Below are 26,404 nucleotides of genomic sequence, written 5' to 3'. Positions count from 1 at the left end.
TTTTTCATTCTATTACATTCGAATTTCCTCTAAATTTTTCCATTATTTATTTTACTAAAGACGTAGTTAATAAAATTATTAATGGAACAGACCCTTAAGTGCATACGTCAAAAGGTGACGTTGACAATCATTTAATTATATTTTAGATTTACTAAACAACTCTTTAAACTCCCTTGATTTAATTCTAGTTATATACGAACTCATATTCGTTTTTAAGTAACCATTCAAAAGTTTTATTCCAGTGTATTAAAGAAATAAATAATTATACTATTACTATTAATATCTATATCTTTCTCTATATATCTAAAAATAAAAGTTTTCATTTTTAGATCAATTCGAAATTATGAAAATTTTATGCTTGACATTTTAAAAGATGCGACCTTCGTTTTTTTATTCTCTTGCATTGTCTGCGTTCCTTATATCGGGGTTCGTGACCTTAACATTGAAATATTATTCTCAAAATTTTCAGTAATGTGATAGACCATTAAAATTCTAAATTCAAATTTATTCCTTATCTATATAAAACGGCAAATACAAAATATTATAATTTGCACAATGCAAAATATATCACCTGGAATTTCTCTTTTTTTAACCTCTTCTCTTCATTGTCTATCACGGTACAATTTTTGAGACTCCCCTGATAATACTACGTCACAAATGCTCGGTACCCCCGAAAAATGATGAGTAATCATACAAGATTTTTTTAATAATGTCGAATTATTAAAAAACAAACAAATAATTTCTTTATTGTTCAGATGCCATAGAGTTTTTTAAATACTGTGAGATATTTATAATCTGCGTTAAAGTATCTTAACGGTGATCGGCAAATGTGTCACCTCTTGTCACACTAAACTATCAACGGGGTGTTGACCCTCTAAGAGTGAAAGTGTTTTATGACGGCCCCAAATAAACTACTAAGTTACTTACTATATTGTTTTTTATCTGGCCACACTGACTTTAATTTTTTTATTCATGGTAATAATTTATGTCAATTTCATATGACAGCTGTTGTAACATCATTTGTGTTTTAATTAAGTTATAAAATTTAACAACATTTCCAATTTTGCACTATTTATTTAGAAACTTTTACATATATATGAACTATTTCCATCTATTGACTTAATACGAATACTCTTTTGCCGAGCAAGGGACAGCTAAGAATCGATTTTACTAAATCCCAACAGTAATATGTTGTTGATGCGTTCGTTAAGTTCATGAAGCGGATGGGGAACAGCTAGTAAATATATTTGCATATTAATGTGCCTAATGATTAATAATTTGATTTAAAACTAAGAATCTGTAATTAAATTTTAAAATGTCGCTAATTAAAACTGTTTAGAGATTAATATAAGAATAATTCTGGCCATGACAAGCTTGGCCTTTGCTAATCCATTGCCAATTGTCAGCTGCCTCGTCTTTACACAGTAAAGATTAAAGACTAAAGGTAGGTTCACACAATTGTCAATCATAACATAATTAGCATCATAATAGAAATAAGTTTTTATTTATTTTTCAAATCAGACGTCCAGTATGAACAGTAACAAAACAAATTGTACAAAAAAAATTATGTATATTTATAAACACATTAAATGAAAATTTTTTGCCCTCTTTTGGTTTGTACTTGACCAAAAAAAATTTTTTTTCTCGTAAAATAAAGTTACAAAATCGTAAGATACAGACAGACAATTTTGATGTAACGTTTTAATTTTATTCAGAAAATGTTTATGAATAAACCACATACTTATTTATGATAATAAATGTAAAATAATGAATTTAAAACATCTCTAGCAGACTAAATGGAAAAATATTTAAATATTTATTTTCGCCATCTTTTATGTCATCTTAAGTCAAGGTTACGGTCGTAAAGACGGCTGTAAACGAAGCTTTTCATTAGTCGTTGCTTCCAGTTTTTTGCCATATTTAAAATTTATTTTTGTTTGACATACAATTTACCTATTGACATATACGCTCTTTGTTTTTTTATGACAACACTTAAACATTATGACAGAATTGTTATGCGGTTCAGAAGTTAGGTATTAACAATATTTTTACCTTCACACTGAAGTACTAATGCTACTACTTAGTGCATTATTTCTAACCATTTAATTTGCTTAATTTTTTAACTATTGTTTTCTGAAAATGACATGGACATATTTTTCTGATCTAAGCCAACTAAAGTATATTATATTATACTTTACAGACTAAATTGCGTTGTAAACGCGGCTTGATAAGATGCATAAACAGGCTAATTTTTTTTTTAACATGGCAATAATGTTATGAAGTTTCTCTCTTCGAAATCGACTTTCGCACGGATCGAATGTCTCGTGTGTATGAACGGTACAAAGATCTGTTAACTTTCTGTATAAATATTATAAAAATGACTACTTACTCATCACTGTATCTCTAGTACCATAATGTTTATAAACTAGAAATTTTAGTAGAATATTGGTTTTATCATGTTAAATTCAGCTAAGAACCGATTTTTTATAATTGTACCCACATATAGTTTGAAATGGCTTTCAAATTTTAACACTTTTATGGTATAAAATATGTCCAGAAATCTTTTTTTTTGCGTCATTATAATTACACCACGAAAATGCAGTACTGGCCACCACTAGCGGGCTTGAGACAGGTATTTGCTTGATATACATGTATAAATGCGACATTGCTGTATTATATTAATTTTATTTTCGCACCTTATGTGTCGCAGCTGTCGATGTATTTAGTTAAATAATTAAAGTTTTATCGTTCAAATTGCTCGTTGATATTGGCCTCGTTTAACGTAATTTATTACGTTTTATTTAGTTTTCGAAATTAGAGTTTATTGCATATGGAATTGTAACGATGTATGAAATGTAAGCTATGATCTGTGCTCTTTTTTACGCTGCCTAACTAAACTTGGTGAAGTTCTTTAACAATTGCATATGACAAAAAAATACATACCTCACTACTAAAGTTGAGGATACTATCTATAATCTTCTACTATTGTCTATTGGTGTACTAGCATATGAAAGAATTTTCGAAGTATTCATTTTCCGTTTCTCACAGTGTTTCAATTCAAACCTCAACTTAAGTTACTAACTATTCGTCAGAAAAGGACTAATATATAGCTATTTCCGCTGTGTAGCAGTAATCGTGCAATGAAGTGCACCGCCCGCCAGCCCGCTAATAAATGCGCTTGCGGCAAACAATGCGAATTACACAACTACTACCGTTAATTCACTCAACACGTGTTTCACCCCTCCACAGGGCATCCTCAGGAGTATTGTTAAACCAATTAGTGCCAAACACCGAGTCTCGGTGTTTGACGGCTACTGCTACATAGCGGAAGTAGCTATATAATTAGTCCTTTTCTTATTTAGGATGGACTTCCGCAAAGTAACGCCTGAATCTATTAGATAACTTTTCCTCATTTCAGCCTATAGACATCGAGTGTATGACATTGGTCTCCTTGAAATATATCTAAGTGGTGATATACCATAATCGCCAAGCTTGATATGCGGGGTGGCGATCTAATTGTGGTAGAAGTACGCAGAAGACACTGCTGCCAATATTCTAGAAAGTTATTTGTGAGCAATGGCAATCCTATATATTTAATGCTCAAAGTGTAATATAAAATTGTATCCCGGTGATCAAATCCTCGACCTACTATCACAAGTATCAGTCCTCTACCACGCCATTGCTTCAATAATTCAGACTCCATCTGAAAATAGTGTAAAACTTCTTATATTTATCAACATCATAAATTAAAATTTTAAATTTAATTTAGAACGATAAAGTCTTAACATAAAACATCAAGATTTCAATTAGTGTATCTTTACTCACTACGTAAAAATCTAATAGCTGTTACAATTTATGAGGTAAAGAAACATTTTGACACAGACTGCCTGAATCCAGAATTGTTGCCTAACGATTCTAGCTAATATATATTAAATTACAACTTTCCTCGTGTAACTCGATACAACGTATTAGAAGCTAAATTTCACGGTATGGGAAACCCTAATAATCTTTTCCTTATATTGAGTGTTCTTTACAAATAAGATTACATTACGCATGGACGAACCTAGTAATAGAATAGTATCTATGTGACTGTATAAAAAGTAAACGGGAGACGAACTGAATAGCTGGTCAAAAATGGACACTCTTTGCAAAGGACATTGCAAAACAGAAAGCGTTAGAGGTCTGTGTCAAAGGATAAGCTGAAAACGACAAACATTTAACTTAAGGTCAACAAACTTGCACTGCCTTTTGCAGGTGTTGCCTTATTTAGTCATTATATATAGGTGTAAAAGCTTTAAAGGAGCGAATGTATAGCTTATCTCCTATCAATTAATATATGGTACGCCCTATCCGAAAAACAATGGTTTTATTTATAATAAATAACGTAATTAAAATATAGAAAAATTATTGTAATTAATTATCTTTTACTATCTGTCCCTGAAGACTGCACTGCCAGAAATTATTGGCCTTTTGCATTATGTGTTCAGTTGAAAAAAAAATTGTTGTAACATATTTCAAAATCACTTTATACAGTGTGTTGTTTATTCCCAATGAATAAAGGTTAAAACTTTAAAAGGGCTGTACATATAAACCATTTTCTACCGTATATACAGGATATATAAATAGCATAAATTATAAATTATTATTTATATATGAAACATCATATATAAATGCAAAAGTTAAAAAAAATTAAAGTAGACTAAACAAAAAGAAACAAAAACTAATGTCAATGATGGACGATATATGTTTCAATTAGATGCCTTCAATCTGAACAATTTTAAAACATTTGCCATTTAAATAAGATTTCACCTTGCAAGTCCTTCATGACATTTTGGGATACGCAAGCTTATCAAGATTGTTGAATTCATTTACGTGAATTAGTTCGCTTTTGTTTTTCACTTTTAGTGGTCGACTTCAATTTAAGAAAAAAACAACTTTGAAAGACAAAAATTAAGTAACTTCATATTTTATTCGCGATTACCTGCCTTCTTCCCATTCTTAATGAACACTACCAATTTTTGGCCTTGATTAATTTAATATTCTTTTTCTTAATTTCATTTTGAATATCACCAATTGTGTACCAACGTAAATTGATATTTTGTTTCACATACGCAGTTCCGAAATATAACTGTTGGCGCAAAAGTAATGTCATAATGTAAATGTGCCTTTATTTTTACAAATTGCGCCAAATGTCACTGTGGTTTAACATTTATGATGCAGACATATATAAATTTAGTTTTTATTAAGCCTACACACTACAGCTTATTTAATAACATCACTCTGTAGAGATGATAAAAAATATGACATTAATCCGTATACAGTCATACAAAATATGTGTAAAAGTTTTCAAGGAGCATACGTATAGATCATTTGCTGTCAATTGATATATAGAAAAACCCCTTTAAAATCAATGAAGTCAGAATTTATAAATAACGCAATGATTATTAACTAAGAAAAAACGTTTTAAAAATTCGAATTACAGCATACAATTATTATTTACTATTTGTCCCTGCAGACTTTGTACTGCCAGAAGTAATTGGTCTGTCGCATTCCAATCGTCATCACCATCACCATCATGTCAGCCAACAGAAGTCCCCTGCAAGGTATAGTTCTCGAAAGATGCCCTCTCCATATCCAGCGACTTCAGGCAACCTTTACTATATCATCCAGTTAGTGAAGTGCCTATCCACGCCGCGTCTATCAGTTTATGGTCGCCATTCGAGAACCTTTTACCCTGAACAGCCGTCGATTACACGACTAAATATAATATGTAGTAATATGTAATACATGCCTATTAAAATAAATTACATATATTCTTTTCTATCATTACAGTACATCGAGAGGTTCCTGAACGAATCTGAACACGGTGTCATCCTACTAAGCTTCGGTTCACTGATCAAGACCGCGACCATACCCAAATATAAGGAGGAAATTATAGTGAACACACTCTCAAAATTGAAACAGAGAGTTATATGGAAATACGAAGATAGCGGCGAGGAAGGCACTCTTTCTGGAAACATCTTAAGAGTTAAATGGCTGCCTCAGTATGAACTATTACGTAAGTGTCTTTAAAATATTTTCACACAAATACTATATTAAATATGAGCATTTGTGTATACGTCGGAACACTGTACCTTCTAACAGCGTCAATAGATGGCGCTAGTAAACGATAACTTCACTCTATCATTAGACGCGGGTAGTCGTACGATACCGCACCCGTTGATTAAAGGATTTGAATTAGTAGTAACTTTGGTCAGACAATAGCAGGAATACTTACTACCTACTTAGTTGAGGACTTTGTCAGAGGCCCTAGTGCTAGGTCATTCTGTGAAGCCTAAGCGATCCAACAGCTCGGCAGCCTTCCAATCCGTTAATACATTTGAATCGTCGAGCTAAGATCTCAGAAGAAAAGTCCAAAAAGTCAATTAGATGTTTTTTTTTTCAGTCAGATAATTTAAAAAAAAATGTTAGGTGAACTTTCGTGTGTAGGTGACATTGTTTTTAGATCATAAAGTATATCATAGTTATAGTCCGTACAGTTTATGACACTCATAAACTAGTGATGACGACAACTCCCAGTTATTATAGATGAAGCGTTGCTAGAGTTTCTTCCGCTATTTCTACTTCCAGCGCTAGAACTATCTGGATGTAATTACAAAGTTAAAACTTTAAAAAAATCTGTTGTAGTGTGAAATATTTTGATAATAAAACTTCAAATATCTCTACTCGACTACTGTTTTAAAGATATTGTGACAATTAATATAACAAAAATCGCCCAAATTACTTGTGGGTTTTTCTGAGATCAGGACGAGTTTCAAATCCCGGTTCCATTAATTTAAAGGATGCTACAATGAAGTTCAATCTGACTTTAGTTTCAAATTGGGTTCTTCAGGTATTATTCTCATCAAGTCCACAATGTTAATCAGGCAATAGCGACCGTTTACCGTATGACATTTATTTTGACACCTTTTAATAAAGTAACCACGTGTAAACGAATTTTAATTTTCTTTACATTTGTTAGTAACTCTTACAATCATCCCTTTCCGTTACATACAAAAGTATATTTAAAACAGTACTATACATATAAGTTCTGTCCGACAAAATAGTTTAATACTATATGTCAATATATATGTTATTCAATGTTTATATCATTGTCGAACACTACTACTTTGTTGGATATTCTTAATTACACATTATACAGCCTCGTCGCTTTTAAAGATTACTTTCAAATTAAATATTTAAAATAACTTATAAGATCTCACTGCTGAATATGTCTCCCCAAAAATAAGACTGCGTCCAGTGTTTTTAACGACGTTAACTGGGTCAACTATCCACTTTGTGGGGCCTTCGGTATATAGTCAACGATGAATTTATTGATCATTACGTGTCATATTTCTCAATGGCCCTTAATTTATATCTATTGAACGTCTCACTCTTATTGTCACTTTCAAATCGATCAAAGCAAACTACATTTTCGGCAATGTATTTCATGCATATATAAGTAGAATAACGTCACTCACACACCCGCTGCAAGCACTCATAACACTGCAAGCGCTAACCACACAGCACCATCGACCACTTCACCTGCGACACTTCGCACAGAAAATCGCGTCATTCATGATAGAACAAAAAACTACTCACCACACCACAACACTAGGGGGCGGCCGGCCGTTCCCTAACCGCGAACAGCGTGGGCGAACCAAGGTTGGATTCGGATCCATCCTTGGCTTGCCTGTGGTCCACGCTGCCGTCCCAAGCCGCATACACAACATCAACACCGCACATCTCTACTCAAGTTCAGCGATTTACTACGTGTAAACGTAATCGTACAACTGAAATACGTTTCTCCAGCTTCTGTTTTATTTTTAGGTTCACGGACCCTTCAGCTCCATGAACTCAATTCCGATGTAGCTATAAAAGCCACCGGGCTAAGAGTATCAACTTCAATCGAAACCAAGCAAGTAGAATAGACGATATAAATTAATCAAAACTGGCAACACTATTCATCAATGTGAAAATTAATTACATTTTTTAATATTACATATGTACATTTAACAAGTGAGGCTAAACTAGGGCTCGTGAGCCATTTGCGGTTCTTTTAAGGATTTTTGTTTAAAAAAATAAATAGGAATAATCGATTATTCGTCAATAATCGGAACAACGTCTTTATTCATTTTATTCCTCTTTGAAATTCGTAAAAGCCAAACACCCGTCAGTATTAACTATATTGACAAAAATACTTCATGGGTCTTAAAATACATATTTAAAATTCGATAAGATATCTTAGACACTCATTTTCTTAGTTTTAAATCAAAAATTAAAACAATGTTAATAAATGAATATTACCGTTTTATTTAAATAGAGGGACTGTTGAGTTTCTGAACGGCTTTATTTAGAGCAGCAACACAGTTGGTGTTAGCTTACACACGGACTGATTATAATGACCCTTTTATAATACTAAAAATTATTTACGATATAAAAGTACATATCAATGTGTAATTGAATAAAGATAATTTGGATTTGAGTGCGAAAAAAAAATAATTTTTAAAAAGACAGACGAAATAAAAAATTAAAAACTTGTATATTTGCAATGTCATTCTTTATTTAATTATTACGTTAACAACTCTTATCTTTTGGCCATGACAGACATTGATATCGATATATTTTTAGCATCAATTTCGTTGTCAAGGACGCAGACTAGTTTTTTCATCGCGTGTAAACAGACAGGTTCGACGACTATATTAATCTTTTGCCAATAATAAGTTTATATCTGAACGGATCTAATCTACCTTGGGATGAGCCAGGCTTTTAACCAATTAATGTTTTATTCAACTATATTTGCATATATTTTCGCCAAAATCACTGCCATTGATTTTATGTATTTGGTGTGCGATAATTTTTTTTTTAGCTAATACTGGCAATTCTTACTTTAACAATTTTTTTAAATCACATCTAAAAAATATCATAATACAACAGGCATCGGTATCGGTTTTAATATATTTAACATTCTATTTACAACTAAACATTTTATTTACAATAATAGCTTCATATTAATGGCCTAGGCCCCCCATTAGATGGACTGATGACATTGTTAAGATTGCGTAAAGTCGGGGTCTAGATACGGGCAACGTAAAATGGGTCACCGTTACGACTTTGTTGGCGGCCTATTCATATCACGTTAAATGACTATCATTCTTCTCAGTCGTGGATTCTTCACAGAATGGTCGTAGTCATGTCCCAGTAGGTTCTAGTACCCCCTCTACATTCAAAAGGCGTCACCGTGAAGCTTGGTGTTTGACAAAGTAAGAGCATGAGATTTTAGTTTTGCAGTCTTAATGTGTGTCCACAAGATTGCTTGTCTAGGATTCGTATTTACACAGTCAATAATCTTTCGTTTATGTTGAGCTATTTGATTCTGTGCATCCGTCTCCAGCGCCATATCTCCAGGCAATCAATTTCCCGATTCAGAATCCTGTGTCCAGGTCTCAGTCCGTATAAAATGTTGGAAAGATCATGCTTCTCATGAGTCGAACCTAAATGTTTATGTTTATTCTGCAGAACTTTGTGAGTTTTTCAACTGAGGATCTTGTCATGGTGGTACCCAATCTTACCTTCACTGCCTGCTTATTATTAGGAGTTAAACTAAGTAAACTGCAGTCAGTCTTTAAAGTTATATACCATACTTGGTTGATTTTCGTTAGTGTGAAATTATATGGATATATATATATATAAACATTGCTATAATTATCAAAAGTTATGGGCTAGTCGCATTCAAATTGCAAAAATAATTGAAAGTTTTGCATAGAAATCACTTTATTTAATGATTTAATGTCTTAATAACAAAAAAGGATTAATTTCAAAAAAAAAGTTTTCTTTTTCGTATACTCGCCTTTTTTAAGTTAAAGTCAATATATATATATATGATTATTCATTATTAATTGAATGTATCAATGATAAATTAGAAGATAAGATAGAATTTAACAAATTAATGATTCATCTTTGGAATGTCTACAGGCTTCTCTGCTATTTCGACAGTAATCTTATTCATCATAATCTTAATCATGGAACGTCCACAGTTGGACATAGGCCTCCTCCATAGGTCTCCAATTGGACCGGTTGGAAGCGAACATCTGATGACTTTAACAAAGTCGTCAGCCTATTCACGTCTCTACTCTAAAACTTTAATGCCCCTATTGCCTGTTCTGTGGTATGTATCCTGCCTAATGCCAATTCAACTTGCCAATCCGATTGGCTATGAATTTCGTTAATTGTTAACAGTAGATTTCTGAATCAGTACTCATCTGATAATATTTAATGGATTCAGGCGTTACATTGCGGAAGTACAATGCGCATGCGACAGACAATGCCAACCACACAACCGCCACCGTAAATTCACTCAACACGTGTTTCACCCCTCCACGGGGCATCTTCAGGAGTTGTTACACAGATTAGTGCTAAACACCGAGTCACTCGGTGTATAGGGGCATTTACGAGCGGGCTGGCGGGCGGTGCACTTTCATGCACGACAACCACTGCATGTGCGGAGGTGGCTAGATATTGGTCCTTTCTTATTCATCTGATAATGTCTATTATTCCACAGAACATAAGAAGATCGTGGCATTCATTGCCCACGGAGGTCTGTTGGGAATGACGGAAGCAATATCAGCTGGTAAGCCGATGGTGGTGGTTCCGTTCTTCGGAGACCAGCCTGCTAATGCGGCGGCCGCTGCAGCAGTGGGCTTCGCGAAGGTCGTGCCCTACCTTGAACTCAACGAGAAGGCGCTGACAGAGGCTCTTGCATTCGTCTTGAGCGCAGAGTAAGTTTTTTTTTAACATCTATTGTCAGTAACAAGTCACAGTTTTCAGTATTTGTGTATAAATGGAAAAAATATCGATATATATACATATAGTAGTCAGAGTACATATATTTATTAAAAAATATATAAAAACAGGAATGTACATAAAGAGGTTAGCAACAGAAATAAATATAAGCTGATTATACGTCTATCTATGATACGTTCTCTTGGGTTCATAAAATAAGTGACTCATTTATGATCTGTGTACAATTTTTCCAAATTTTTATGTAATAAATTAAAAAGGTATGTTAGATAAAAACAAAAATAAGTAAAAAAAAAACTCTTATTACAGTGTAATATATTTTAAGGGGTGATATCATTTGGAGATAAATTATTGTAACAATTGTTTTAAAGGTACTGTGAAAATGATAACAAAAGGAAACTTTTCGCAATAAGAAAACCGTCTAATTTTGTTATACGTACACTCTTCTCGAAGCTTCTCAACTCTTCGTGAGGTATACAAGTAGTCATAAATAATCCTAAATGGATATTATCGTTAATAAACAAAAAAAATTAAAACATAACCGTTAGTTCTGAAGTGATTCAATATAATAATAAATTTCATATATTGCTGTAGCCGTAAAAAAAATCGCAAAAAAACTTAATTTTTTTTTACGTTTGACTTTGGAAATAATTTTTACTAGCAACACTAACCGACATATCCGACAATAGTCAACTGAGAATTAATAAAATGAATAGCTTTTGTTGTAATACAATGCACATTATAAACTAAACAGTTTCCGACTCTTTTAATGTGAACAATAAGCTGTCTATTACTATATATGTATATCTAACGCCTTTTTATGTGTTAGCAACACTGAAGATGTAAAGCTATACAGTAGTATCACAAATTATTGCGTTCCATAAATCATGGCGTCCACATAGCGACCAATAAAACAATGCTTCAAACGCTTTTGTATTCCAATATCTCGGTTACTACTACTCCTAGAAACATTTCAAGTTATTTTGTATACTAAACAATTAGTTATAGGTGTAAAAGTTGAGTGTATCGCTCTTTGGGGCAAATAAAGCCAATTGTACCATAACACGCTATTCAGAAATCATTGGTTTTAAAGATATTAATTTTATGATAATTTAGTAAGAAATTGAATTCTCAAAATTCGGATTACTACATAATAAATTTAATTATTCATTACCATCCATGTTTTCAAACCTTGAATTACCGGTAGTCAATAAGCTATCAAAGTGATCACTTTATTTATGGTAATTGGAAACAAGTGTTAATATAAAATTTATTTTCAAAAAGCTTTAAAGCTTTTTGAAAATTAATGAATTATCCATTAATCGTTTTAAGCTTTATACACCAATCAACCTGTATAATGAATGGAGGTTAAGCCACCTTGGTATCTGTAAAACTGTAAATAAACTGTGAAATCTAGTATGAAACGTCTGACAAATTAAATTACTAGTATGTATTTTTTTTTTCAGAACCCGTGTGCACGCGCGTCGTATATCCAGCATTTGGCGCGACAGGCAAGCGGATCCCTTGGAAACAGCTGTATATTGGACGGAGAGAGTCATTCGTTGGGGCAATACCGCTCCACTGCATTCCGCTGCAAGAGATATGCCCTTGTACCAGGTAGCGTTGCTAGACGTTATCGCTGCATTTATCGTCGCCATTTTGATTCTATTGGCGATATCGTGGTACACATTATCTATGGTATTCCGTCTATTGTTCGGTAAAGAGAGTAAGTTGAAAATGAATTAGTGTTTATTTTAGCTTTATAGAAATTTCATGAAAAGACGTTGTTTTCAAACTAAATATATGCAGGGGCTACACTATATTCGCTGAATAGAGTTAATATAAATAAAAACATAAATATTAGTTGATAGGCATCTGACGTTTACATTCAAGTTGACAGTTCCTGATTATCATATGACGATATGTTTTTGTAATGATTTTAATTTTAACTGTGATTTATCATGTTTTTAATTCCTTTTTTATCTGTGACTTAGTGTGTTTCTTTGATAATGGTAGGAACACTATTCGAAAAAGCAACATAGTGATTGGCATTTGTCAACAAATATGACGACGGTTATTAAAATTAATTATTTGCATACTTTTCAATACAATAACCAATTATCGACAAGACCATGATAGAAAAAGATGTTACTATTGACTTCTATTAAGAAGAGTAACCGCAGAAAAAACATTAAATTTTTTTACAAAATGGTTGACGTCAACTAATATCATCTATCCCTTTCTCTCAGAAAAATATTGTTAAAATAACGCTGTATTACCTCTGTTCAGCGAATAAAGCAAAGTTTTAATTGTATGTATGTCTAAGCAATAAATGTGATGATAATTAGGTATTTAGAAATACATGTTAACTCTAAATAAACTGTTTTCTCACGGAAATTTCATTCGCTGTATATATTAAAAAATGTCAATGTATGTAAAAATAGACACTTATAGGTTACGTCTAAATCAATAATAAAGTTTTCTTAACGATCTACATGTGACCATGAAAAATCGATTTTAAATTGCTAATCATTCATTCATTCAGTTATTCGAAATTATTATTATCTTGATACGCGATTAGCAAATGATTTTACATAAAAGTATTCTGGCACTAGTGGCCAGATATACGAAGCGTGAACGCTACATCTTGTACAATAGACCGCCTTCAGCATTTGAACTAAAACCTCTTTTGTGTAATATTATTTTTATTAACTTCTCGGATTAGGTTTTAAAAGACAAGAAACTCCACAGGGTTGTTAAGCGTTGTTATCGATTTTGTTGGCTAATTTTACAAAACTGTTATTACAATTCTTAGACTTAACTGTTTCGTATTTACTTTGTTAATAAATAATTCCATATGAGGTTAAGTTAAAACAATCCCGTAATGTAGTCTATGTATGCTAAGAGCTATGAAAGCCGTTTATAAAATTCGTCACGTGACCTGTGACATCCTCTCCCTCCCGAAAAGATTACATCGCAAAACTTGTTAAGCGGTACATTAAATTATGGATAATCAATTACAATCTATTAAATTTTGTATAATAGTGAGCAAAAATTAATTAATACTTGAAATAAAAGACAAATACTTTGTACCGCAACTTATTAGATCTTATCACAAAAGGGTAACACTAATGTCTCCTCTTTCAGAGTGAACGTATTTTATAAACGGCTCCCATCTTACTTAGTTACTGTAAATAGGTTTAGTCTAAGTGCCTTTTGTGCTCAGTTCTAGACTGATGTAACAGTAAATGCCTCCTCAAGGCAAACAATGACCTTTGACCTTTTACTGTACAGGGTACAAAACAGTTGTATATAATGCACCTGCAAATCATTCAACATCCACATAAATAAAACTCAAAACTTTGTTTCCGGCGCAATTTTATTATACATATTATATAACTGCGAATGACATTTTAAATGTAGTTAATATTCTATATTTATATATGAAAATGCTTGTGATAGTTATCTGTTTTGAATATATTACTGTGTAAAATGACATATAATAAAGAAAATTTAAACCCTAACATGCAGACCTTTCTGTATTCCATCTTTAATAATTCCTTATATGTTTAAAGTAATCAATATCGATGACTAGATATGAACTATATTTAGTCGACAACAGAATATGGTTTTAACGCTCTTATGATACCAAAAGCGCTGTACCGCGTCTTAGGTATGCGCAGGGCGAGACGGGGGAAGGGGGCAGTATTAGTTGCTCCGTTCCATCGTTCCATAAACTATTAAGGCGATGGTGCAGCAGTTTCAGTAGCACTATAAACACAATTGCATATCTCATTATGTATAAAGAAATAATATAGTATTTTCTAATTATTAATTAGTAATATTATAATATTACTATTGATCAGACAATTGGAGTTAAAATGTAACATTCATTTTCCCATAATAAGTTAGTAATAAAATCAGTAATTTAAAATAAAGTCAGTAATAAAAACGATGAAATAAACTATATCCGATGAGTTAATACGGACTACGTTTTTCGAGGAACGCCACCGGAACCGGACACCGTGTTGAAAAACTTCGCACAATCTTCGTGGCATTCAATTTGCCGCGCTACTTTCGAAACTCTTTATCACATTATTCCTGTGGGTTTATAAAAAGAAATCGAATCGTGTAAATACAATACATTGCGTATTAAACAGCCATGCGGTTAACTTTACAAAAACAGTGTTGGGGTACATAAAGGAGTACACATTACTTTTAAAATACTATCAAAATTAAGAAAATGATCATTCTTAATTTAAGAAACTGAGAAACAGACTGAATTGGAATAATAATGAAAACACAAATTAAAAAAAAAACTCTTTAAGAAAGTAAACACGTGTAAACTCATCTCTAGATTTCTTTACAAGTGTAGACCAGCCCGCCCTTTGCTTATAAAGATGTTTTATATTAACCAGAATCCAGTACTATTAAACCTACTTAATATAATTACAAGACAAAATCAAAAGAAATAAAACAAAAAGAAAAAAGTCAGAAATACACGACATTTCAAAATTACTTTCAAATTATGCAACTATATCTTAAGAGAAAATATAAATTGTTCGAAAAACTGAATTAAAAGTTATAACAAAGTGATGATACATTTTTAAATATGAATATAAAAGCGACAAGCAGTAATAAATAAAAGCAAACAATTAAGTTACTAAGTGAAATTTAAATATTTATGCACTTGGGAGTTTACAAATTTTGATGACTTCTATAAATGTTGTATGGGTTTAACAATACCATTCAGAAAGTCTTACACAAAAAGGTTTTATATATGCATGTTATAACCTATTTAAAAAATATTTTTTAAAAGTGAAATACTTCGAAATTCAAATCTCTCCCCAATTTTTTTTATTCAGTACTGGAAAAATAGATTTCCATTGAAAACATTTTCCACAACAAATCCATCTTGAAACCCTGATTAGTGTTCTCATTTGGTAAGGAAAAATCTACTCAAGGTGACCTGTGTTTCATTGCCAGAAATGTGGTGTGTTGGACTTGGGTAAGTACCCATTGCAGATTAAAAAATTAATTCGAAAGCATCAAACTGTATTGACAAGAACAGAATCTTAAATTTTTTATTAAAAATAATATACAGCATGTATACATTGGTATTTTTAACCACCTGGGTTAAAAGCAAATTTATGAATAACTTACACAATAATTCACAAAGCATATAAGCTGGCCAAACTTGAATACACGAGCACGGTTTTAGAGGAAAAATAATTTTAATTATAAAAATTATAACATCAAAATATCATTTAATATCAAATCTTCACTTTAATCAATGGATTTAAGAAGATACTTTCAATATAAAAAATCCATTGAGAGAATTGTTTTGTAAGCCATTACTTTGAAACCAAATAACGAATTTAAAATTCATATTAATTAATTCACAATATGATTTATTTTCGATCATTAATAATTAATTATGTACGTCATGAGAAGAATAGAAAAAGAGCAAAATTTGGGAGAAACTGCAATAACATTGTACATTTTTAATATATTTTGGCAAAAACTGTTATAGTTTTTTTTAAGATAATTTTATTGGTGTGCCTATCAGTATCCAAATGAAACAACTATTAAATAAATTGCCTGATAACTAAATAATTCAACTTGAATTAAAATTATTTTCCCTCCAAAACGGCGCTCATTTACATGTTATCCTATAAATCAACGTCAATACGAAATCTAATAACAAAGCAGGTATTGACTAACTGAAAAAAAAAATTATGAAAATCTATGTCAATATTATTTATTTAATGTGTTTTTAAAATTATTGCCATTTATAAATGTAAATTCATTTTATGCACCTGTAACATTCTTAATGTTACTATGATTTCAACTCTATAATTCTAATTTATTTCACTTTCATGTTTCTGAGAGCAGATGTTGACAAAAATCATACTGCAATGCCCTGATTTTTTAAAAAAAATATCACTTTTTTGTCAAACCATATATTCAAAATTATTGATATATACTTCCGTTGAATAAATTTATGTCGTGATATATTTCTAAGTTAATTTTCATGGGTTGCGCCACTTGACAAACCAAAGACTTTTGCAGAGTCCCTGAAGGAATTCTTTAAACCTGACAATCCAGATCCTTATGCATCCAGTGGAAGCAATTGATAAAATCCTAATGAATGTATCTGACTGAATTTGGAAATACCAACTGTTCACGGACTGATTGAAAAGTCCTGTAAGGCCTATAAAACAAAGATTGGAATGTCATAAGAACTTCTTGGCAATGTTTTCAATAAACACAAACAAGAGAGTATTCCGTTTAAAATGATCAAGACTAGGTTCAATCCACACTGACTACATCTTTGAATGAGATGCCACATCTTGGAAAGTGTTTCATCTCCAAAAACAAACAATATTACCATCTAATTTAATTAAAAATTTCTGGCTGATCGTAAATAGAAAGAAAAATAATTATGAGAGTTAGCCATTACTTGCAGTATCAAAAGATTTCATATTGAAACTTTGTTATTGGACACATTCAGAACACAGACCAAAAAGCATCATATTTCATTATTTCTCCACTTTTTAAGTCACTTATGACACTAGTTCACCTTGCAATTTTTTAATTTTAATTGGCAATATTTTTACCATCTCCTGACACAGACTATACTCCTCCTTCATCATAGCAGCTGCTTCTTCATCATTCTTACATATATCTACCACAGATTGGTATGCATCATAGCTTTTCTCCACATTACTTAACTGTACACTCTTCTCAACTGAAATCCTTTTCATGCTGTTTCTTCCAATGAAGGCATAGGCACTTATAACTGGTCGTATTAAATCATAATCTAATTTAGAAGGCATTTTACCATTTTTATCCTTAACAGAATTTATAAAATTGTCATAATTTTCAATTGATTTCTCACATAACATGTTGATTTTCTTCAAAGCGTGAGGTGTAGGTTTCTCTGCACTCTTATTAAGTATATCTAATTTAATATTAAGTATATCTAAGTATATTTCACCAAGTTCGTACCACATTTGCCTACAAAACTGTAAGTAATATGTGGGATTGATTTCTTTAATAAGATCCTCGAGCATGTCTATACGTCGTTTTAACATTTTAGCTCTTCGTGTGTCGTCTTCTTCAAAGAAGGAAAGGTAAGCATATGATTTAGAACTATCCTGTATAAGTTCTATATAGTCTGAAGCAAGTGAATCCAATTTATAATACTCTTTCGCTTTATTCAACCAAGTCTGACAGCTTAAAAATACTTCCCGTGCATCTTCATATGTGAGTAGATACTTGTCGGTCACTTTATTTTCAAACTCCGTAACATCTAAATCGGGGAATATTAATTTTCTCATATCTCCTCCGCAGATATTTTCTGTATCTTCTAATTGCAGATTTGACATATCTGAAAATGTTAATTAATAAAGCATGAAAAAAAATACTAGAAGATAATAAAATATCAAAATATAATATACAATTATATAATATAAAACAATATACAATACATTAATCAAGGAAGAATACTAGTTTTCATTGAAATTCTAATAACTTTTCTAGATAATAATCTAGCAGTAGCTTTCAAAAATGAATAACACAAGAATGGCTCTAAAAATATAGTATTTATTTTTGTATATTTTAAATTGGACTCTAACAGGCCAATAACACAATACCAATAATAATAACAATAAATACATATTGATATATAATTATAATTAATATTTACATATATAAATATGTATATATATATATACATGTATATATGTAATATGTTTAAGTATATGTATACATATATATATATATATATATATCCATATATAAATGATTACAAAAGGATTAAGCTACTGGCAAATTCAGGATCATTATCATCATCATATCAACCAATAGACGCCCCCTGCAAGAACTAGGCTTACCACAAATATTGCCACGATTAACAGTCTTGCACTGCTCGCATTCGGCGACTTCCCTTGATCTTTACTATGTAGTTGGTACACCTAGTGGGGGACCAATCCTCGCCGTTTACCAGTTCATAGTCGCCACTCGAGAACAGCGATCACTTACCCTGGCTATGTACCCCGCCCTCTAACAGATATGCTTGTTCAATAAATCACACCAGCAGTAGAACCCAATCACTACAATTACAAGTGTTTAACCACTATTTATTAGTGTAATTAAAGTCTTATTTAAGAAGATTACCTAACTTGGTAATTATTTATCTATTTTTACATATATAACATGATGGCACTTCTTATTCCTTCATCAAATTTATTTCACTAAGATAAATGTTAGATAAATAATTTTACATATATACAATATGCAATATTATTTACTGAAATAATGTATTTAACTCTATATAAAATATATGAACTAATCTAAATAAAGTAAATGAACTTAATAAATAATTTGTGTTTATAATAAAAACAAATAATTTATTAAAATATCTGCTTTTACATGATAATAGACTGACAAGATAAATAGCCTATATTATTTTATTTGAATACATGTTGACAAGAAGATATATTTTTTTTAATCATCAAAGACAAAAGGTATTTAAATAACATTAAAACATAGTTATAGATACAACTAAAAATTGATGCAGTGAAGAATGAATTTAAACATTATACATACAAGTTCTTATAAGTATATATAAGTTTAATATAAGTTTCATACATGTGTGTTTGACAAGAGAACCATAGGACATCCTACAGTGTGCTTGCCTTGATGACCTTGTAAAGTCTGTTGGAAAGGGCAGGATTTAGACCACCTAGAAAAGTCTCATTGGAATCTAAGGTTTAGATTACAAATGTTCAGCATTGGATGACCTATGATTCAAGTAATTCAGATAATGGTGATATGTGCTTAAGTTGAGCAGCTTCTGCACTGTATACCAGGCAGAGCTGCTAGCACTAGCTTAAGCCACAGGGTAAGCGGTCAGCGGGACGGCGCAGTCATGCGCCATACTCGCACTCACTCGCGTCGCAAGATTGGACACCCTCCGTCCCTTAGCGATAAGAGTAAAAGAGAATGTTATGAAAGCAAGAGAGAATGATAAGAATGATAGTTTTTACTGGGTAAAAGCGCACGCGGGGACGGAGGGGAACGAGAAAGCGGACCAACTGGCCAAGGACGCGGCCGAGAAGTAAAAGACGACCGGAATACGAGGAATGCCCCATCTCATTCGTCAAGGGCAGCTTAGGCTGGGAACGCTTGACAGATGGAATAGGAGGTACATGGAAGGAACGACGGCATCGACAAAGCGGAAGTTCTTTCTAGACGCCGTCGCGGCTTATTGCGCGCTCCGCAGTATGGAGGTGGACACGGTCTTTTTCCAGCCCTTTACGGGGCACGGGGAGTTCTATGAGATCCTCCAATAGCTCCATAGGCTCTGTGTCGAGACCTAGTGCCGGTTAAGTGTAAGGATCGAGGAGGCCATAGTCGCCTCCATTATGAAGGACAAGGAACACAGAGGGTCCTTCCTCAAATTCTGCAGGGCAGTGGCAATAAATGCAATAAATCAGAATAAAATGTAGATAGGCAATAAAAATATAGTGGTGGAGCGAGAGGTCCCCAATAACAGGGGCCATAAAAAAATGGTGATATATAACTTGATTTTTCAATCTATTTAGTCTCTAATACAAACTTAGAATATAAAATAATTTCCATGTTTATGAAATTTGCAACAAGGAAATAAACCTACCAGTTATAGCATCAGTTACTCTTTCTTCGTCAGTCATAAGCCTCGCCTTGGATGCGGACATAAGTATGAGACAATATTTAGCCCAGCATCTAGCAACATCCGCAGACCTATGTTTAAAAGTTTCAACCTGTGCCAAGTATGCATCAGTATCAGTTTCTTCGGACTGAAGAATCTGTTCATGTTGTACCAGAATAGTAGAAGCCGCAGCCAAATGGTGCCTGGACTGAAAAAATCCATTGAATTCTGCAAAAAACTGTGACAATGTTGCCGAGTTTAAAGCCCAGTCTATTGGCTCATAATCAGAATACTGCAACTGTCTTCTTAATGTAACATGACAATAAACAGCCGATTTCAGGTCCTCTTTTAATGACCCAAATACTTGTGCCAGATAGTACAAAGTTAATGTATGTGCTTTCTCAAATAATAGGAAATCATCTGCTGAAGCTTCACCTGCATTGTTGATAATTTGCTCTATCGACAGTGGAATTTGTAAGCTGCATTTAAAATTTTCATACAAATCTTTAGCTTTTAGTAAGTATGATTTGGCCTTTTCTAATTCATCACGCTTTGACCACAAAATGCCTAAATTATTGTACACATTTATAAGAGTCTGTACAATCTCAGGTTTTGTTGAATTTATTACAAGAATATCTTCCGCTGATGTAAGGATCATTTCACTCGCTCTCAACTCCTCAGTTTCCATGAATATTATTCCGATATTTAAAATCACAGTTCCTAACATCGCGCCCAATATTACTTTGTCAATAATATCAGGTTTGGTTTCCATTATATTTCCTATACTGTCACGCATGTTAATTAAGATTTCTTTTGCTTTGTACTTGGACAAATAAGGTTCATTTTCAGGATCATTTTTACTATCTTCGTCAAGCAGTTTTCGAACTTTTGCATAATTTTCTTTAAAATCATTCATAATTTCTTTAGCAGTCATGAAAGACGAAGTAACAGTCATTTTTCTAATTTGTTTTTCGGCTAATAATTGCAATTATTCGTTAAATCCTTTAGGATGTTATACGTCTACTAAATAAATGTCAGCTGTCACCGAGAGTGAAAAAGTCAGACATGTAATCACTATAAAATATTTATAAATATTTTATACGAGCAAATGCGTTTTAAAAAAAAACTTGTATATGAATTATTTTACATTTCCCTGGTTTCATTCGTATTCATATATTTATGAAAGTTTGTATACAGCTCCTTAAAAATCGTACATTATTGTACATTCCGCTTTACAGTGTATTGTCTCTATGTATCCTCTTATAATGTAAATTGCTTGAGTCTTCTTTTTTCCTATATCTTCTGCACCGTATAATTTCTGGTAAGTAATAGTGACATGTTTTGTCACTTAAAGTATAGAACAGGATATACAGGTGGTAAGTGGAAAACCCCACTTAATCCAACAGATTACAAATTTAGAATATATAATTTATGTGCAGCAACACTTTAGAGCTGACAGTATTGTCTGAACAACAATTATTTTTAGTCGTGTGGTATTGGCTTTGTAGTCGTGGTCAGTTTCTCGCAAGCTCTTGTTATTATAGACATTTAACGCTCTCGGATTTAGGGATTATTTCGTGACGTCTTTTAATTAGAGCTCCGGCGATTCAATCTGCCTTGCACGTTGTATGACAATGCACATTTTACGTTTTTTATAATTGTCCGGTTTAATTGAAAGAATACATTTTATTTTGCACTGTTTAATCTTATATAAAAAAAAATTACATCTTTTATAATACTTGCTACTATGCAGCACTGAAAATTAAAATATTATTCAGGGCCAAAAATATTAAAATAGTAACATTGGGCGCTTAGAATAATAACATTAGATAGTTATCTTTAATACAATGTACTATAACGTACTAATTTAAAATCATATAGAAAGAATGAGGATAGAATTTCATGTTTGAAATTTTTCAATTTCTAAATGTTATTACTCTAAGGTAAAATAATTTATTACACACACTGAATTTAAAATAAATGTCACATCATACATAGGCACTTTGATATAGGTCTGATAATCTGATTTCATAAAATAGCATTTTATCATCATTATCATTTCAACCACAGGACTCACTAGTCCACAGCTTTACATAGGCCTGCCAACAGATTTCCTGTAGGTCTTACTGGAAGCGGCCTACATCCAGCGTCTTCCAATAACCATAATAAAGTTGTTACTCAGTGGTCTCGACTCCAGAACCTTAAGGTCCCAGCAGCAACATGTTTTGCGCGCTATGTGGCCTTCCGTTTATTACATATGTAAAAAATTCTTAGAATATACAATGTTTTATGTACAGAGATTGAATATTTGGTTGCACATTTACCTAAATTAGAAGGGTAAGCTTAATATGAAATGTGCTTAAGAATTGAAAAAATTAAAATTAAAATTGAAAAGTGCAAACAATGCCTGCCTAAAAGTAGAATCTCAGAAAATACTACATTTTATTAACATATCTATTATTCACACAAAAGCCATCCAATCATTTTTTATCTTAAAAATAGCTTTATTTATGACATCATTATTATTTCAGCCAAAAAACATCCACTGCTAGATTTATGCAATAGGACCAGATAGAAGCGGCTAGTATCCAGTGTATTCTAACAACCTTAATAAAGATATCTATTCATTTCATAGGTTTATAATATCCATTCTAGAACCTTTAGGCCTCCACTGCTATATTGGTTACATTCTCATGTAGGTACATATACATCCAAATATACAATTCCCTGTTCATTAATGATGCCAATTCTGGTTATACTAGTTACAAGAAACTGTTATAAAATCATACTTAAATGCAAAAACATTTGTAATACTCACAATTATCTTTATAATTATTAAAAACTGCTCCATGGTAAAAAAAAATTATATTGGTGTTTTCAATCCTCTAAGTACAATCTAACTTGGCTTGTCTAATTATTTAATAAAATAAACATACTATCGTAATTATAAAAAAATATTAATTATTTTAATTACAATCGTCCTCTGTCCACACACTTCTTATTTTTCATATTCTGATTAATTTTATAACAATTATTTTTGTTATTGAAGCCATTTAAACAATAAGAATTATCTTAAAAATTAACATTATTTGCCAATTGAACTGTATTCTCTACCTCCGACTTTGAAATTCGTAAATCATTCACCATCCCCCTATCAATAAATAATCATTTTAAAACTATTAAATACCATTATTTACATTGTACTGTTCACTGTATAAAACTTTCCTTAATATGCATCTATAAAATCTTGTTAAAAAACGTTTATGATTCTCTATGAATAAGGGGATTAAGGTTGAATTCCACTAGTGTAATTCCCTACCCTATATTTCACATATTGACAAGTGCCTAAATTAATAATTATTAATGAATGGGTATTCAAAGGCATATTTGACAGGTAAGATGAAATGCTTGCTGTAATGGAAAGTGCTTTTGCAATAGGACATTCCTAAGGTACAAAATAAGTAGCAAAATAGCAAGTGAGACCGGAAATTAGATCTAGTAAACAGATAAAAAATACAAAAATTGATGGCCTTATCAAGTTATACAGGATGATTGTTTACTGATGTAAAAGATCAAAAAGACGAATGTACAGCACATTTGCCTTCAAATATTATTTGATACAGCCTATTCATAAATCATATAAATTCAGCATACTAAAATTATTTATTATTGATCATCTGTCCCTATGAAATTTATAATGTTAGAAATTATAGGCCTATTGCATTTAAATAAAAAAATAATTTATATGTGGTGATTGGAAACAGCTTTAGAAAGATTTAGATTTTTGCTTACAAATAAGCTATACATTCACCTATATCTAAACCTTTTACTCTTATTACTAACCAATCATACTGTATATTAAGCAGATTATGCTATTATTAAGAACTTACCAAAGACAAATATGCATCAGAATATCTAATTTGGATAATGTTATGTTATATTGAGTAATATTGGTACTCTTGATACAATTATTGCTTAATCAAAAATCATCATCATTTCAGCCATAGGATGTCCACAGCTGGGCATATGACTCATCCAGAGATTTCCAAAAGGATTATTAAGAAACAAACAACATCCAACATTTTTAACAGATAATCTTAACAAGATAATCGGTCTGCAAGACATCAATACTCCAGCACTACAAGGTCCCCATTTAATCTGCGCACTATGTGGCTTGTCCACTGGCATTTCAACTTGCTAATCCACTGGGCTATGTTGGTTACATTTTTTATAATGTAAGATAATTTTAAAATGTGAAGTTGGACCAAGAAATTACACCAGTGACATATTACCTCTATACATCTAATAACAATGTACATTACAGCAATGTGCAATCTACATAGAAAGTGGCTGAGCCAGTTATGCCTGTATTAGGAAACTATATCAGGCTCTGGTTCATCAGTTGACAGTGTTCTAGGGGGTGTGGTGTGTGAAAGTTGCGAGAAGACTTCTTTCTCACCCAAAGCTAAGGGATCAGGCTGGGCTGCTGGTGAGGGTACATATACCATCATTGGTGATGGTGATACAGGCCTCACAATACCAGCCCCTGTTGCTTCCTGTTCCTCAAGGAACCTATCCATATAATCTGTATGTCCAGGATGCAATGTATACTTCTTCTTTTCTAGCCGCGTCTTATTTGCGAATATATCATGTCTCTCTGTCTTTTTCCAAATGTAATAGAATTGTACAAGTTCTCCAACAGACCTTGTTCGCACTTTCTGTTGACGAATTTGATGAAAGTCTTTACCATGAGCTTTAATACCATTTTCAAAATTTCTACACTCCTCTTCTGACCAGACACTAGCATGTGCAGGTGTTTGTGCTGATATGCGTCTTCTTCTCAGTGCTTCTTCAATATTGTGACCGCATTGCTGTAATAAAAACAGAGCCTCTTCATCATCACGAAGTTGTTTACCTCTTGGGACGGCATCCACACCTGTACCAGAGTTCATGGCACAAATTTTCCTCATGTAATCTTCTATGACTTTTTCTTCTAGTACACTAGGATTCCATAGTAATTTATCCTCATTCTCATATGGCAGCGCATCATCATAACTACATAAACCTTCCGGTATTGCTGCTTGGTAATCACTACCAACCATTATTGTTTTTTTCCAATCATCCTCATCAGGACTGTAGTCACAATCATCTTCCTCTTCAGATGGAGGACGAGATCCTGACCTTAGGCACCGCGTCGCCTCGGGGCTGGCTGTTTCACTATATAATTGCTGCAATGCAGACTCAGGCTTCTGATTTTCTTCCTGCACCACCTCGGGCGCTTGTTCAGGAATAGGCTTATCCATATTTCTATTATAACCGTATAATGCTAAAAGTTCCTCTAAGGGCATATCACCTTCTCGCTGAAGACTGTTCAGTTCCGCTTTCGGGTCCTGATGCTCGCCTGCCGCCAAAGCTTCTTCTTCGTCTAATGTTCTCTCGTCATCGAAATCATTTACCATCATATCAACAGTAGGTTCGAATAGAGACTTGTCGCTTCCCACGTCCATACTGGCATCGTGTTCACTTACACTGGCGACCAGCGCGCAATCTGACATGACTATCACCGACGACCACGATCATTGAACCACCGAAACATGACAAGTGATTAGTGGTATTTGCTTCTCTTTATATTCTAGTCTGTATAAATAAATAGAATACATTACAATTATCACATATTTCGCGAGTTACATTAACAAAATGCGATTTACAAAACAAAAATATTTTGACACGGATTCTACTTCACTATGGAGTTGTCAACATAGAACCATAGCGTAAAAATGTTTCAAAACGTCAAAAATGTCACCTTTAATTTTATCTCAACACCCAAAATTATGATTAAATAATTTATAATAATTGAAATGAAATACT

The 26,404-nt window shown here is 32.4% G+C and overlaps 3 protein-coding genes across 7 annotated transcripts in view; 1 reads left to right on the top strand and 2 right to left on the bottom strand.

Moving 5' to 3' along the window:
- The window catches only part of LOC137932684 (UDP-glycosyltransferase UGT5-like), a 73,749-nt gene extending 59,386 nt beyond the window's left edge, over positions 1–14,363 (top strand). For all 5 annotated transcript variants that reach the window (XM_068776321.1, XM_068776323.1, XM_068776322.1 and 2 more), the window contains exons 2-4: positions 5,833–6,058; positions 10,601–10,817; positions 12,306–14,363. In XM_068776321.1, coding sequence (XP_068632422.1) covers positions 5,833–6,058; positions 10,601–10,817; positions 12,306–12,585 — 723 coding nt within the window. In that variant the 3' untranslated portion in view covers positions 12,586–14,363. The remainder of the gene's footprint in view (positions 1–5,832; positions 6,059–10,600; positions 10,818–12,305) is intronic.
- Positions 14,364–17,195: 2,832 nt separating this feature from the next.
- Positions 17,196–21,539, bottom strand: LOC137932866 (KIF-binding protein-like). The gene is made up of 2 exons (XM_068776551.1): positions 20,522–21,539; positions 17,196–18,232 (listed from the first exon to the last, which is right to left on the bottom strand). The coding sequence occupies exons 1-2, from the start codon at positions 21,489–21,491 to the stop codon at positions 17,406–17,408; spliced, it is 1,797 nt and encodes a 598-aa protein (XP_068632652.1). The 5' UTR covers positions 21,492–21,539; the 3' UTR covers positions 17,196–17,405.
- A 696-nt stretch (positions 21,540–22,235) lies between these two features.
- LOC137932735 (mesoderm induction early response protein 1) lies at positions 22,236–26,275 on the bottom strand. Its single transcript, XM_068776393.1, has one exon. It carries the CDS (start codon positions 26,089–26,091, stop codon positions 24,907–24,909), a length of 1,185 nt encoding a protein of 394 aa, XP_068632494.1. The 5' UTR covers positions 26,092–26,275; the 3' UTR covers positions 22,236–24,906.
- Positions 26,276–26,404: the final 129 nt, after the last annotated feature.

Source organism: Battus philenor, unplaced genomic scaffold (genome assembly GCF_028537555.1).
Source record: "Battus philenor isolate CCGP_79_NKW_IND1 unplaced genomic scaffold, ilBatPhil1.0.hap1 SCAF_12, whole genome shotgun sequence".
Lineage (NCBI taxonomy): Eukaryota > Metazoa > Arthropoda > Insecta > Lepidoptera > Papilionidae > Battus > Battus philenor.
Note: the sequence above shows the minus strand (reverse complement) of the source record. Positions and strands in the feature narration are given on the sequence as shown.